At 36.6% G+C, this 15,315-nt stretch overlaps 4 protein-coding genes across 4 annotated transcripts; all 4 read right to left on the bottom strand.

The window, feature by feature from the left end:
• Positions 1 to 3,153: 3,153 nt before the first annotated feature.
• LOC120494692 (olfactory receptor 8G17-like) lies at positions 3,154 to 4,125 on the bottom strand. Its single transcript, XM_039693996.2, has one exon. The coding sequence runs from the start codon at positions 4,123 to 4,125 to the stop codon at positions 3,154 to 3,156; it is 972 nt and encodes a 323-aa protein (XP_039549930.2).
• Positions 4,126 to 7,506: 3,381 nt separating this feature from the next.
• On the bottom strand, positions 7,507 to 8,463 carry LOC120494468 (olfactory receptor 52N5-like). The gene has a single exon (XM_089123515.1). It carries the CDS (start codon positions 8,446 to 8,448, stop codon positions 7,507 to 7,509), a length of 942 nt encoding a protein of 313 aa, XP_088979641.1. The 5' UTR covers positions 8,449 to 8,463.
• A 2,545-nt stretch (positions 8,464 to 11,008) lies between these two features.
• Positions 11,009 to 11,962, bottom strand: LOC120494449 (olfactory receptor 8G17-like). Its single transcript, XM_089123521.1, has one exon. The coding sequence runs from the start codon at positions 11,930 to 11,932 to the stop codon at positions 11,009 to 11,011; it is 924 nt and encodes a 307-aa protein (XP_088979647.1). The 5' UTR covers positions 11,933 to 11,962.
• A 2,051-nt stretch (positions 11,963 to 14,013) lies between these two features.
• LOC120494450 (olfactory receptor 8G17-like) lies at positions 14,014 to 14,985 on the bottom strand. Its single transcript, XM_039693602.2, has one exon. The coding sequence runs from the start codon at positions 14,983 to 14,985 to the stop codon at positions 14,014 to 14,016; it is 972 nt and encodes a 323-aa protein (XP_039549536.2).
• Between the last annotated feature and the right edge of the window lie 330 nt (positions 14,986 to 15,315).

Below are 15,315 nucleotides of genomic sequence, written 5' to 3' on the forward strand. Positions count from 1 at the left end.
TGGTTGCTGTACACAAAATCTGCAAACATAACAAATAGACATCACTACATATACTCTTAAACATATTACCGTACCTATTTGTGTAAAATGACCATGTCACACAGATGATTACACAGAAAATATGTTCTTGTAAACAGTAAAATCTAATTTTAACATATTTCTATATACTGTATTAATTGTGAATCACATTACTTGCTGATCAGTTTCATGGATTATATTAATAAATGGCATCTTAATTTATAATCAAATGAATTCTTTTTATAAAAGATAGTTGACAGATTGTTTCAAGTTGTCAAGTTAACTAATTAATTAGCAGTCAATTCTATCAGTATTTAGGGTTACATGAATAATGACTTACTTTTTTCTGAAGAATACTAGCGAGTCTTTGCCTTTAAATATGCGGTTCAATGTGACACTGTCATTACCCAAGAGATTATAACTGTTTGCGATGAACGCAGCCACTGAAACTGTAATGATATTGTTATGTTGAAATGGCCTTGTTACCTGCAGGGGTCGTGTTTTTTGGCAACACTTTCTATGAAGCTTGCATTTATAATGCAAGGGTATCGTAATGCACTATAATACATGCATAATGGTTTACATCTGATAAATAATCATGGTAACACTTTACAATAACAGTACATGATTAACCATGTACTAATACCTGAATTAATAATTACTTTACTATGAACTAATGATGAGTTAAGACATGTACTAGTGAAGAATTAACCTTAACTACGAAATGAGTCATGAATTCCTGCATGAATATGCCATATTAACTACACGTTAGTACATGCTTTTTAATTAATGTATTAATTAACACTTTGGGGTAAAATAAATCAAACATACTCTAGAATAAAATATGTATTAAAAGGGCACTATGAAAATAAAATTGTTCATAAATTTGTCATGGTCAGCATAACTCAGTGAGCAGTGGTACGGAGTCAGGAGAGAGGGCCATGGTTGTGTCCACTTACAATTGAAACTGCGTTGTTACGTCTTTTAGTTATGTCTTTTAACTATTATAATATTACAATATTTCGAATGGCAATAACATGAACTATAACTATTGGCTTTAATTCTTCAATCAGCTGTCACTTCAGCGCGAGGGCACTAGCATATAGCATTAGCACCTCAGCTCCATGCACCTCACGCCACTTTGCCCATTTTATTTTATCCGGCAGTGACGAGAGGTGACGCACTGCCAAGATGGCAACGACTGGCCCGCCCACTTTAAGCTTCAAAAACGCTCTTCAGAATCAATCCCACGGGTGACGTCACGGATACTACGTCCATATTTTTTTACAGTCTATGCTCGCACCCCACCTACGACGGTGTGGTGAAGAGATGAGTCCCACCAGAGAGTGTCTTATTGAAGAGAATTGGCACTGGCTGGTTACTTCCGGTTTCTGGACTGGCTGCAGTAACGCGTCTCTGTCCATGCGGGGGCGCTCGCGGTCGAGTACACAATGAATGGGAGTCAATTCATTCACCCCCAGAAATCCACTTTTCTCAGGATGTAATTTTTTGTCAAGTAATTTGAAAGTTGCATTCAAAAGGGAGGGCTAAGATATTACACTCAGCTGAAAATTGCATTTTTAAGTTCACTTATCTGTTCTAAAAATCTGTTCAAAAATGTGATGACGTCACACAACAGCTGAATGCTAGTGTGTTCTGGCCAACAATGGCCTAACCTGTAAGACATCGAAAGGACATAAGTACTCGTTCATTCGACTTTTGGCCTATAATCTATATTGAACTTGCGGAATCAACAATAAAATCTATGTTGATTTAACGACAAGCAGGTGAAAGAGACGCATTTAGCCGTTTAGCCCCATAGACTCCCATTCATTCTGCTCTCGCCCGCGATTACCTCCAGTGGAATTCTAATGGAACTGCAACCAAGATGATACACAATAGGGCTAATAGGAAGTGCCAAGGCTCTCCGTTAGACGGGCTCTGGTCCCATTGAAGAGATGGGTCCCAGCTTGTTTAAAGTTCTCGACTGAAAAACTCAATTTAAAACTAAATTTCGTGACGCAATAAAAGTAGCCTCTATGGGACTGACAGGAAGAACGAAAGACTCGGACCCGACCGAACCCGAACTCAAGAGATGAACTATTCATTACTCTTTCCGGTCCTGCTGTATGCACACGGCACGGCCCAGCACCAGCAGACACAGCACAGATCAGAGTCAGACTCTGACGAGTCAACAGCTAACGTTTCGAGACACGAGAAGAGGAGAACAAACCTGATAAATATGAAGTTGCAAAGGAAAGAACGTTTCGGATCAGGAGGTGAGGTGAACTAACAGAATCAGACAGCAAAAGCCTGAACTTGAGACCCAGCAACTAATCAATTAATACAGTTATTTCAGTTGCTTATAATTTGGCTTTAGCTGCATTACCCTATAGTTATTTATAATATTTTTATTCTTTTTACAAATGTAATCAATTTTCGTAAGCTCTAGATATTTTGGGATATTTATGCCATATATAATGCTAAAATGAACGAAATGACTCGAAAAAAGATTCGTTCATTTTGCTGAACGAGACTCGAAGATCCGAGTCAGTAAAATGATCCGAACTTCCCACTATGCGCATGCTCTGCTTCTCGGATTTTTAGTGTATCTCTATGGCAAAGTTACAGCGCCACACACTGGTCTGCGATGTATATTACATCGTTTTGAGTCGTTTTCAGAGGTTTCGTGTGGACGCAGATATTTTTAGAGACACCGCCGTGTTTACAGAATTTTTTTTTTTTTATAACAAGGAAAAAAATCATCTGATAGGGAAAGTTCTGGCTTTGTGTGGATGTGGCCTAACTAAAGTTAAAGTGAAATCACAATCAAGGACACCTTTAAAGAGTCTCATTTTTTTAAAGTTGCTTTTTGTGCTTGTAATAGGCCAAAATGTTGTTTATTTTATTTTTTTTCCCAGGTAATATGTGCTTACAACTTAATTTAAATTTAGGTTACATTTTAAGTCAACAATTCTCATACAAACACCTGATAAATACTGAAAAGGATTTGAGTACAGAACAAAGTTACAGTGTTTGCAATGTTATTATTATTAAAATATTAATTTCACATTTTAAAAAATCCTTTCAAATAATATGAACTATGTTATGAATATTTATAATCCATTGAAGAATTCACTTTTTTCTCCACCAGTTTTTTACAATCTTTTGTCTTATCTCTTTGGTTTGTAAACCATATACTAAGGGATTTAATCCTGGTGGTACAATGTGGAACATTATACTTGCTAATTTCCTGCTATCAGAGTATTCAGGAAAACGATGAAGAAAAATAAAAGTAAGGCCAGAAATGAACATGATTAAATAAACAGTTAAATGAGTGCTGCAGGTTTTTATGGCTTTGCTGTTGAGTGATTTGTTTTTGCTGCTACAGCACACAACAGCAATCTTGACATATGTTAAAAATATAGTAAGTGCTGACAGGCTGGCTACAATTATGGTATAAACAAGTCCAAAAACATTATTAACACTTACATTTTCACAGGACAGTTTAAATAGTGAGGCATTGTCACAGAAAGGGTTTTCAATTTTATATCTACAGCGAGACAGACGCAAAGTAAGTGATACCATAATTGTCACTAAACCTATGGCCAGGCCCCAAGCCAATGCTGAGAGTTTAATAACCATTTTATTGGTCATTATAGAATTGTATCGTAATGGATTACATATAGCCACATATCTGTCAAAGGCCATAATCATTAGCACCCAGTAACATGCTGCTGTAAATACATGCACAAAATAAGCTTGAATAACACACTCTGCATATGATATATAGCGCTCTGATGTTTCCCTTAACATGTCCTGCAATAAGCGTGGCATAATGACAGTGGTCCCGAGTATATCATTCAGTGGCAAGTTACAGAACAGAAAATGCATTGGGTCATGCAGATTCTTCTCAGTTGAGATCAGAAATACAAGTCCAATGTTTGATACCATTATAAAGACATAAACCAAGAGAAGGATTATGAAAACAGGCTGAGATGACTGAGGTGTAACTTTCAGTCCCTCCACGAGGAGAAGGCTGTTTGTGAATGTCAGGTTGTCCATTGGCTGCTGTACACAAAATCTGCAAACATAACAAATAGACATCACTACATATTCTCTTAAACATATTACCGTACCTATTTGTGTAAAATTCACATTACAAATGAATAGCATTTCCCTGTTTCATATTCAGCATTTCTCTCTCTCTCTAATATATATATATATATATATATATATATATATACACACAAGTGTAGATGAACAATGGTACATTTGTCTAATATCAAATTACAATCATCTTTATCAGTATTGAGTTTTACTTTATAAATGTAACAGTGGTATCTTGCCGCACTCTGATTATGATCCTCCCAATAATGATTAGGTCAAACAGTACGACCTGTTTTTGCCTATTAATGTGTGGCTTATATAGTTCTCTGTGACATTGCCATAACCCCTTTGGGGGGAAAAAACGATTCATAGAATATGTTGCCATGAGCAATGAGGCTGCTGTGCTGAGTGTGAGTGTTTATGGCAAGAGTGAAGTTACAACCTGAACCTACTTTTCCTGCAAAATAAATCATGACCCTATGATATATTTTTTTTATTTTTTGGCAGATATGTGCTACTTAAAACATTTCCGATCGTTTAACTGACATTTCCATTGTGGCCTAGTTTCCACAGAACTTCTCACAGGAGCGGTAAGCTCTACAACGGTAAAAATGTATAACAGATTATCTTCAGAAATGATTTATAAATTCATTATTCAACGCGTAATTACACAAAACGTAACTTGAAATATAATTGTTTTCATAAATGTCTGTTAAAACATCCCAAAACAGCACCCAAACCTTGCAAAAACCTACCTCATTAATTATTCGCAAACAACAGCCAATGGCAAGTCTCCAGCAGCAGACATTTCAATATGTTATTTTTGTGTTAGTACTTTTATTTATTCAAATTACAATATGCAGTTTGTGTGCGAGTATAAATAAATCGTATAAATCATTAATTCATTTAGTTAATCATACAGTATTGTTTATACGTAATTTCTTTGCGCAGCTGCGCAGTGCATCCGATCCCAGAATCAAATTATGGCGGGGGTTTTTCGGCCTACAGCAAACTAAGCTGATGCTAAGAAGTGGTTTAAGATTCGTCGTTCGGTCGTTGACAAAGACGACTTTGACCAACAACAACGTGTGTGGAGACGACTCTGGAGCTAATGAGATGGTAGGAATGGAGAATTTGTCTGCTACATTGCTAAATATTGCAGTATGTATTGCTTTTATTATGGCTGTATGTATTGGTGGAAACCAGGAGCTTTTGTGACTCATGTTTATGAAGTGTAGAGTCATAAATCAAATTGTTTTTGTCGTAGTTTTAGGTTGGACTTGTTATGAAATTACGTTGATTGGGCCTGTTACTCAAGAAAGTAACTGGCACAATAGTTGATGGCACTTTGTTGTGTATCTGACGAACTATGCAGAGGCTACCTAGCTATAGTATATATGTGGAAATGTTATGAGAAAATAAACAGAGACGTTGAGATCATACGGTGAAGTATTTTATTTGAATAAAATGAACAATGCAAGACTATTGTATTCTATTGTATAGCCTAATATGGGTTGTTTTGGTCTGTAGATCATTAAAAAAAAGTGAGATTCTGTGAGATTCGGAAGGGAATTATTCAGATTTCACCAGAGAACGTCTAATTGAAGAGAAATGGCACTGGCTAGTTACTTCCGGTTTCTGGACTGGCTGCAGTAACACGTCTCTGTCCATGCGGGGGCGCTCGCGGTCAAGTGTACAATGAATGGGAGTCAATGGGGTTTCACCCCCAGAAATCCACTTTTCTCAGGATGTAATTTGAAAGCCTGTACCGTTCAAAAATGTGATGACGTCACACAATAGCAGAATGCTAGTGTGTTCCGGCCAACAACGGCCTAACCTGTAAGACATCGAAAGGACATAAGTACTCGTTCATTCGACTTTTGGCATATAATCTATATTGAACTTGCGGAATCAACAATAAAATCTATGTTGATTTAACGACAAGCAGGTGAAAGACACATTTAGCCGTTTAGCTCCATATACTCCCATTCATTCTGCTCTCGTCCGCGATCACCTCCAGTGAAATTCTAATGGAACTGCAACCAAGATGATGCACAATAGGGCTAATAGGAAGTGCCAAGGCTCTGATTTCACTCGGTACAGCCACTAAAAGACATACAGATTGCTCACGTAACAGGCTCAGTTTGAGCTTGCGCAGTACGCCTGCCGATCAGCTTTTAACAGGCTTCATTCAATGTTCTCCGTTGAAATCAATGGGGTAGCTGTGTCCATTTCTTTTACTGTATGCTTAACACCAAGCGGCAACATTCTAATCTGAAAAATGAAGCCTACCCAGAAATGCGATAAACTGCAATACATCGAAAATCCACTAGAGGGAGGTCCCAAAAGGGAGCTGAAAACTTTCACAGCATAAATTCATATTTTTACAGGTTGGTCCCATGGACTTTTATTGTATTTTTCGATAGGTTCCAAGTGCCTGACAACTGTGAGGGGGGTGGATTTTTTTTTTTCTAACTCGTTAGTTTAGATCGTATTTAGATAGCTATAAAATGTATGCCAAATAAGGGTGGGGTTAACTTTGATTGACAGCTTGATTGACAGCTGATAACGGGCTGCACCGAGTAGAATTCCAGAAATTTAAAATTTCTGACAACACATCATACCTCTGTATCCTTTCTGAACATTTCTATTAAAATACTGTACATAAGATGGTTGCTCTGCTACTGTACTAACCGTCACTGTAGGAGGATTTCGCACCATTTTTTTGCCGGTAAGTGACGTTCCACTACTATTTCACGTAGTTAGCAGTATTTAGCATCAATGTTTGTGGGCAGTGGTGGCTGCAACAGTTAGCATTATATTGCCTCCGATAAGTTAGCGTACGAGCGAGGTACTAGGGTTGCCAACCGTTCCGTAGCCTATATAAAACAGTATAGTCATGCTGCTAGCAAGGCAAGTATAACACCTTCATTGATTCATTACTAGGGTAAATGATAGTGTGCATTTTTTGGTTTCCTTATAGGACAAGCTCAGTATTTTACACTTAAAGCCCTGTTTTAAAGAGATCCCGACAACTTCCTTTGTACTGCAACCGGCGACCGTGACCCTGAGAATATTCCTTTAGCATTTTTGTGAGGTGCGATAAAGATACATACTCGATTAAGAAACTTCCTTTTATTTATTCGGTAGATTTTTCTAAATAAAAGCAAGGTACAAGAAATTATGTTCAGTACAATTTAGGTTATAAACATAGATCCTTTACTTTAATAAATATGTGAGGACACTGATTTAAAGTAGAAGTACTTTGTCATAAAGAAGTTTCTAAAGAGCTACCGACACCACTGCTTTGTATCTATTCCTAAAGGGAAGTTACTGACTTGACATTAAGTGCTAATAACCATTTAATCACATAATAAATCAAGACTTTCCTTTTACTCGGCACCAAAATTTTACAAATTTCTGTCTTATTTCTTTGGTTTGTAAACCATATACTAATGGATTTAATCCTGGTGGTACAATATGAAACATTATACTAGCTAGTTTTCTGCTCTCAGCGTAGAGAGGGAAACGATGAAGAAAAATAAAGGTGGAGCCAGAAACCAACATGATTAAATAAACGGCTAAATGAGTGCTGCAGGTTTTTATGGCTTTGCTGTTGAGTGCTTTGTTTTTGCTGGTTATGCATACATTAGCAATCTTTCCATATGTTATGAATACAGACAAAATTGAGAAAGAAAATAAAACCACAGTATAAAGGATTCCATACACATTATTAACAACAACACCTTCCTCACAGGACAGTTTAAACAGAGAGGCATTGTCACAGAAAGGGTTTTCAATTTTAGATCTGCAGTGAGACAGACGCACAGTGAGTCCTATCAGTATTGATACCATAAGTACTGACAGCCCCCAGGCTGATGCTGATAGTTTACAAACCATTTTATTGGTCATTATAGTCGTGTATCGCAATGGATTACATATAGCCACATATCTGTCAAAGGCCATGATTATAAGAACATAGTGGCATGCTGCTACAAAAATATGCACGAAATAGGCTTGAACTACACAATCCACATATGTGATGTAGCGCTCTGAACCTTCTTTTAAAATGTCCTGCAATAAGCGTGGCAAAATGACAGTGGTCCCTAATATGTCGTTCAATGGCAAGTTACAGAACAGGAAATGCATAGGATGATGAAGATTCTTCTCTGTTGAGATCAGAATTACAAGTGCAATATTGGAAACCATTATAAAGATATAAACCAAAAGAAGCAGGCTGAAAACAACATAGGTAGACTGAGGTGTAACGTGAATTCCCTCCACTAGAAGAATGCTGTGTCTGAATGTCCGGTTATCCATTGCTTGTTATACACAAAACCTACAGACAGAGTAACAGTCAGACATTTCATAGTTTATGAGCTTTAGGCAGCAAAATGCATATTATTGCATTCTACGACTTTTTTTTTTTGTGCACATATAAACTTGTACAGGTATATGACATTTTACACACAGCGCTTGTTGTCTGAACAAGTTTCACAGTGCACACTATTTTACATATAGGCCTACTAATAAGCACAATGAATCAGAATTTTAACAAAACATGGAAGCATTTTAATGTATTTCATACAAGGCACGTAGAAACATGTTATTAAACCAGTATTAGTTGAATGTCTAATAAAACCACATACTTACTGCAGTTGGATTCTGTTATTATTAAGCTGATTTATTGCTGTTTAGATCTAATTTACAGTATATGTTGCTTGATAAAGTCACAGTCAACTCAGTTTTCAGTGTTACCCAAATATGAACTTGCACTTCTCTGAAGAAATGTTTATCAGCCGTTACCTTTTAATATGTGGCTCAAGGGTGTTTCCATGATACCATCACCCCAGAGGGTAAAACTTTTTATATGATCACAGCCACTGATAAAGTTGTATGAAGATTCCTAACCTTATATATTTTACATTTTTTATGTGTTAGTCCTCAATGGCTCATACTAATCAATATCTTTACAAGAAATAAACTGTATAATAAGTATTTGTAATACAAAAAAAAAAGAAATAACAATACCAATCAAACCATGTTTAAATCAAAAAGGAAAAAAATTCTTTATTTTATTCTTTTTTATTTATTGTATAATAAATCTTGGTTAACCAAAATATATTGATTTATTGACACTTTTTTTCTGAAATGTTTATGACAGTCTGTTAACCTACATACAGTGTTACACTGTTAAAAAATGATTAGCCTAACATTGAATATTGGAATATGTTTTACAAGAAAACACTGTTTCAGTCTTTCTACTTCTCTACATTTCATGATTAACGTGTTGCTGTCTGTTTTTTAGTATTGTCATATTAGGCCCCGTTTACACAAAGGGAAAACGAAGATATTTGGCCTTTCTCGTTTACATGAAAACCCTTTTTTTTATCACAGAAAACGGTTATTTCTAAAGACTCCGGCCAAAGGGTAGATTTCTGAAAATGCCGGTTATGTGTTGTCATTTGAACTGGGAGAAACAGGGTTTTAGGTTCTCTCTTGTCGATTCTGATTGGCTTGCATGGCTTTATCCTTCTCCCTACACTGCAGTGCCACCCATAGGTTTGGAATAGTTATGATGGCACTCAACAGCATATTTATGCGGGTGTGTGCACGATGTTATTTTTGAAAACGGAGAGGGGGAAAATATTTTGTTTCGCTAAATACCCGGCTTTGTGTAAACGTGGCCTTAGTGGCCCCCACGTTAATAGATAATTATGACAGAAGTGACTCAATCAAAACTTTAACTGGAAAATAACTTTATTCTAGAGCTGGCATAAAGCTAAAACAATCTACTTTAATTTCCTATTATCAATGTAAAGCCTCTTTGGAATTGGAACAATCTACTTTGTTAAAAGCGCTGTATTATGGAGCCCCTAAAGGGGTGTGAATTAAGAATACTGTTGTCAAAGGGACAGAATTGATTATGATTTTATTTTCTCACGTTTAGATTTTTTTAACAGTCTTTTTACCTGTTTGAGCAAGAAGGAGCTTTATCGTCTCCAGGCTGTTCAGAACTCTGCTGCAAGGCTTTTAACTCACACTAACAAAAGAGCACGCACCTCACCTGTATTAGCAGTACTTCACTGGTTGCCTATCCATCATAGAATTCAACTTAAAATCCTGGTTCTTACATTTTAGAGCCCTACATGCTCAAGCTCCTTCTTATATCTCTGAGTTGATACAGCATCATTCTCTGACACGTAGTTTGAGGTCATCAGGTCTGAGGTTGTTAGTGGTTCCTCATACTAATTGGAGCCCTCCACCTGGACGGCACGCCAAATTCACATAACCATTTACTCTTTGATCATTCGTAAGTGTGAACTCGTCAAATGGCAGCAATATTATTTTTTACATTGCATATAGATTAACAAATTTAAAAATAAGTATTTGTTCACAGCAATGTATTCAATCAATCATAGATTTTTCCTATAGGCTAATAATTTTCTCAAACTGTATGTTTTGTTGCACTCTGAATACAACTTCATCGACTCTTACCTTTTAATGTGGGGTTTATATTTGTTTCCGTGATATTTGTTTTACATAATGTAGTAAAATATTATTTTATTCAATACTTTTATTGATTTTCTTAAGTAATCTTGGATAAAATATTTTAAATTCAAGTTTAAGCAGATTTTTGTTAAATTTACTCTATTAAATCACTTTCAACTCAATATTGTTTAAATAACGTGCCAATGTCTTTATTCTCCTATTTATCTTAAGGGGGGGAAAGAATGTGGTGTACATGTGTAATTGTTTCCTTTGGAAACTGGATAATCAATGAGAAAATGTAACTCTAACATAAAGGGCATATATATATATATATATATTGACAATACATTTTCTTTACATTTGCATTATAAATTCAAGAATTCTCTCTTTATCTACACCAAACTTTAAAAATCTTGTGTCTTATCTCTTTGGTTTGTAAACCATATACTAAAGGATTTAATCCTGGTGGTACAATATGAAACATTATACTACCTAGTTTTCTGCTTTCAGAGTATTCAGGAACACGATGAAGAAAAATAAAAACGGCTCCAGAAACGAACATGATTAAATAAACAGTTAAGTGAGTGCTGCAGGTTTTTATGGCTTTGCTGTTGAGTGCTTTGTTTTTGTTTCTTATACATAAAGTAGCAATTTTGACATATGTTATAAATATAGAAACTAGTGACAGGCAGGCTATAATTACGGTATAAATAAGTCCAAACACGTTATTGATACTTACATTTTCGCATGACAGTTTGAATAGTGAGGGATTGTCACAAAAAGGGTTTTCAATTGTTGATCTGCAGTGAGACAGACGCACAGTTAGAGCAAACATAATTGTTACCATAAGTACTGTCAGCCCCCAAGCTGATGCTGATAGTTTAACCACCATTTTATTGGTCATTATAGTCGTGTATCGCAATGGATTACATATAGCCACATATCTGTCAAAGGCCATGATCATCAGCACATAGTGGCATGCTGCTGAATATACATGCACAAAATAAGCTTGAATAACACACTCCACATATGATATATAGCGCTCTGATGTTTCCCTTAACATGTCCTGCAGCAAGCGTGGTATAATAACAGTAGTCCCTAATATATCATTAACTGGCAAGTTACAGAACAGAAAATGCATTGGATCATGCAGATTCTTCTCTGTTGAAATCAGAAATATAAGTGTAATGTTTGATACCATTGCAAAAATATAAGCCAAGAAAAGCACAATGAAAACAGGGTAAGAGGACTGATGTGTAACTTTGAGTCCCTCCACGAGGAGAATGCTGTTTCTAAATGTCAGGTTGTCCATTGCTGCTGTACACAAAACCTGAAAACAGAGTAACAAAAATATGCCAGTTTGATTATTAAAATAAATGACTCACTTAATTGGATATACTGCACATTATAAACTAATGGTCTATGTTGCTCTGTCAATTTTTTACAACATACTTTCCTTGCTGTTACTGCAGTACATTACATGACAATTGTTAACATTGTTTACAAAACACAAATTAATAAACTAGTTTACATTATATATGTTGACAATGTACCTGATTTATAAATGGACAAACAAATGGTTGCCTATGTAAATACATTTCACTAGATAGCAGTATACATTAATGTTACTAAATAAATGTAAGTGCTGCATCTTGCCTTAGTCTTATTAATATCCTCCCTGTAATGATTTAGTCAAACAGTATGACTTGTAGTTCCCTGTTCTTTTAATGTGGGGTTTATATGGTTTTCTCTTTCATCAATCCAACAGGGAAAACTGATTCATATGATCAGAAGGGCTGTTGATTTTTTTGTTTTTTTTGTTTGTGGCAACAAGTGAAGTTACAAATTACTAATTGTGGAATGTGGGTTCCCTTTCAATATGGTTAACTTGCATTGCGTCAGTTATGTGACTCTTAAGGGAATACTCCTGTTTTCTCCAAATTCTGAAGTCTAACTCATTCACGTCTGTGAATTTCACAGACAATTGGCATTTCAGCCTGGCTGCAGAAAAGCCACTTGTCAGATCTTTCTCATTCAGAGCTATATACATCTGGCTATTTTTAAGAAGCACAACAGACTTGGCCCTGCACACTACTAAAGCCACAGCCCAAGCCATCGTTCATGCCATGGCCAGTTTAGTAGTGCTGTAACACCACTTGCGGCTCAATCTCACCAAGATTAAGGATGTTGACAGGATGGCTCTCCTGTATTCCCCGTTTCCCCATTTGGCTTGTTCAACTCCGTGGTGGACGGATTCCCGGAACGTTACATTGAGACTAAGAAGTCATCGCAAGCTATGGGACACATCCTGCCTAATGCTACGTTCACACCAGACGCGAAAAGCGCGTCGAATTCACGTCTACCGCGTCTAGTTTGACGCTTGACCACTTTCTGTTAGTTCACGTGTCAATTCTCAAATTCAAAAGTTTGAAGTGAAATTTACGCGCGTCTCGTGTGTCAAAATCGAAACTTGTTGGCGGCCATCTTTTTTTATGTTGCTTCCGCTCGGCCAAACGCCACACTTTCCCTAAGCGTCAAGGGCCTTGCCCCTGGCTGGAGTGAGACAGAGGCTTCGGTGCCGCCGTAGCAGTCCTGAGGCCTCAGGACGGAGGAGAAAGGGGTTAAGTCTCACCTAAGCCAGACCACCCCCAAAGCATCCCCATTTAACAGTCTCCTCTTCAGTTCATAGAAAGAGGTTACTTGGTCCAATTCATTTGCAGACCGCTCCGCTTCAGGGGCATGATTCATACGTCTGTCTCAGACGACAGCTCTCATGTCCTCAGAGCCGAAGTTCAGTCTCTGCTTGAAAAAGAAACTGAACTGAACTGAAATGCTGTCTCATATCCAGAAAGCCTGCCCATCACAGACCATTCTTGAGATTTGCGTTCGAGGAGGTGGTAATTCTGTTCAGACTCTCTAGCTCTGCAAACTTTAAGATTGGCTTCCCATAGCCCAGTCTAAACATGAGCTATGCGCACACAAGTCCCAGCTCTTTCAGGCTTCAGGGTCAATTTTGGCAAGAGCTTGCTCCTCCCCAGGCAACAAATTTTGTTCCTGGGGGTAGAAATGATGGCAGTAGAGCTGGCCTTCGAGCCAAGTTGCTTTTTGTGCTTGCAATGAGCTAAAATGTTGTTTATTTCATGTCGTTTATTTTATTTTTTCCCAGGTAATACGTACAACTTAATTTAAATTAGTTTACATTTTAAGTCCACAATTCTCATACAAAAACACCTGATAAATACTGAAAAGTATTTGAGTACAGAACAAAGTTACAGTGTTTGCAATGTTACGGTTATTACCTGCTAAATATTATTAAAATATTAATTTCACATATAAAAAATCCTTTACAATAATATTAACTATGATATGAATATATATAATCCATTTAAGAATTCATTTTTTTCTCCACCAGTTTTTTACAAACTTTTGTCTTATTTCTTTGGTTTGTAAACCATATACTAAGGGATTTAATCCTGGTGGTACAATGTGAAACAGTACACTTGCTAATTTCCTGCTATCAGAGTATTCAGGAAAACGATGTAGTAAAATAAAAGTGATTCCAGAAATGAACATGATTATATAAACAGTTAAATGAGTGCTGCAGGTTTTTATGGCTTTGCTGTTGAGTGATTTGTTTTTGCTGCTACAGCACACAACAGCAATCTTGACATATGTTAAAAATATAGTAAGTGCTGACAGGCTGGCTACAATTATGGTATAAACAACCCCAAAAATATTATTAATACTTACATTTTCACAGGATAGTTTAAATAGTGAGGCATTGTCACAGAAAGGGTTTTCAATTTTATATCTACAGCGAGACAGACGCAAAGTAAGTGATACCATAATTGTCACTAAACCTATGGCCAGGCCCCAAGCCAATGCTGAGAGTTTAATAACCATTTTATTGGTCATTATAGAATTGTATCGCAATGGATTACATATAGCCACATATCTGTCAAAGGCCATGATCATTAGCACATAGTGGCATGCTGCTGTATATACATGCACAAAATAAGCTTGAATAACACACTCTGCATATGATATATAGCGCTCTGATGTTTCCCTTAACATGTCCTGCAATAAGCGTGGCATAATGACAGTGGTCCCCAGTATATCATTCAGTGGCAAGTTACAGAACAGAAAATGCATTGGGTCATGCAGATTCTTCTCAGTTGAGATCAGAAATACAAGTCCAATGTTTGATACCACTGTAAAGACATAAACCAAGAGAAGGATTATGAAAACAGGCTGAGATGACTGAGGCGTAACTTTCAGTCCCTCCACGAGGAGAAGGCTGTTTGTGAATGTCAAGTTGTCCATTGGCTGCTGTACACAAAATCTGCAAACAAAACAAATAGACATCACTACATATACTCTTAAACATATTACCTTACCTATTTGTGTAAAATTCACATTACAAATGAATAGCATTTCCCTGTTTCATATTCAGCATTTCCCTGTGCATGCCAAAACTGCATTGGCCTATACTTTGGAATGGTACAAAGGGAAACTTGACAAATGTAAAGGTACATTTGTCTAATGTGAAGTCACAATCATCTTTATCAGTATTGAGTTTTACTTTATAAATGTAACAGTAGTATCTTGCTGCACTCTGACTACGATCCTCCCAATAATGATTAGGTCAAACAGTACCACCTGTTATTGCGATGGCTTATATAGTTCTCTGTGACC

This window comes from Pimephales promelas, chromosome 19, assembly GCF_988280905.1.
Source record: "Pimephales promelas chromosome 19, fPimPro1.hap1.1, whole genome shotgun sequence".
Taxonomy (NCBI): domain Eukaryota; kingdom Metazoa; phylum Chordata; class Actinopteri; order Cypriniformes; family Leuciscidae; genus Pimephales; species Pimephales promelas.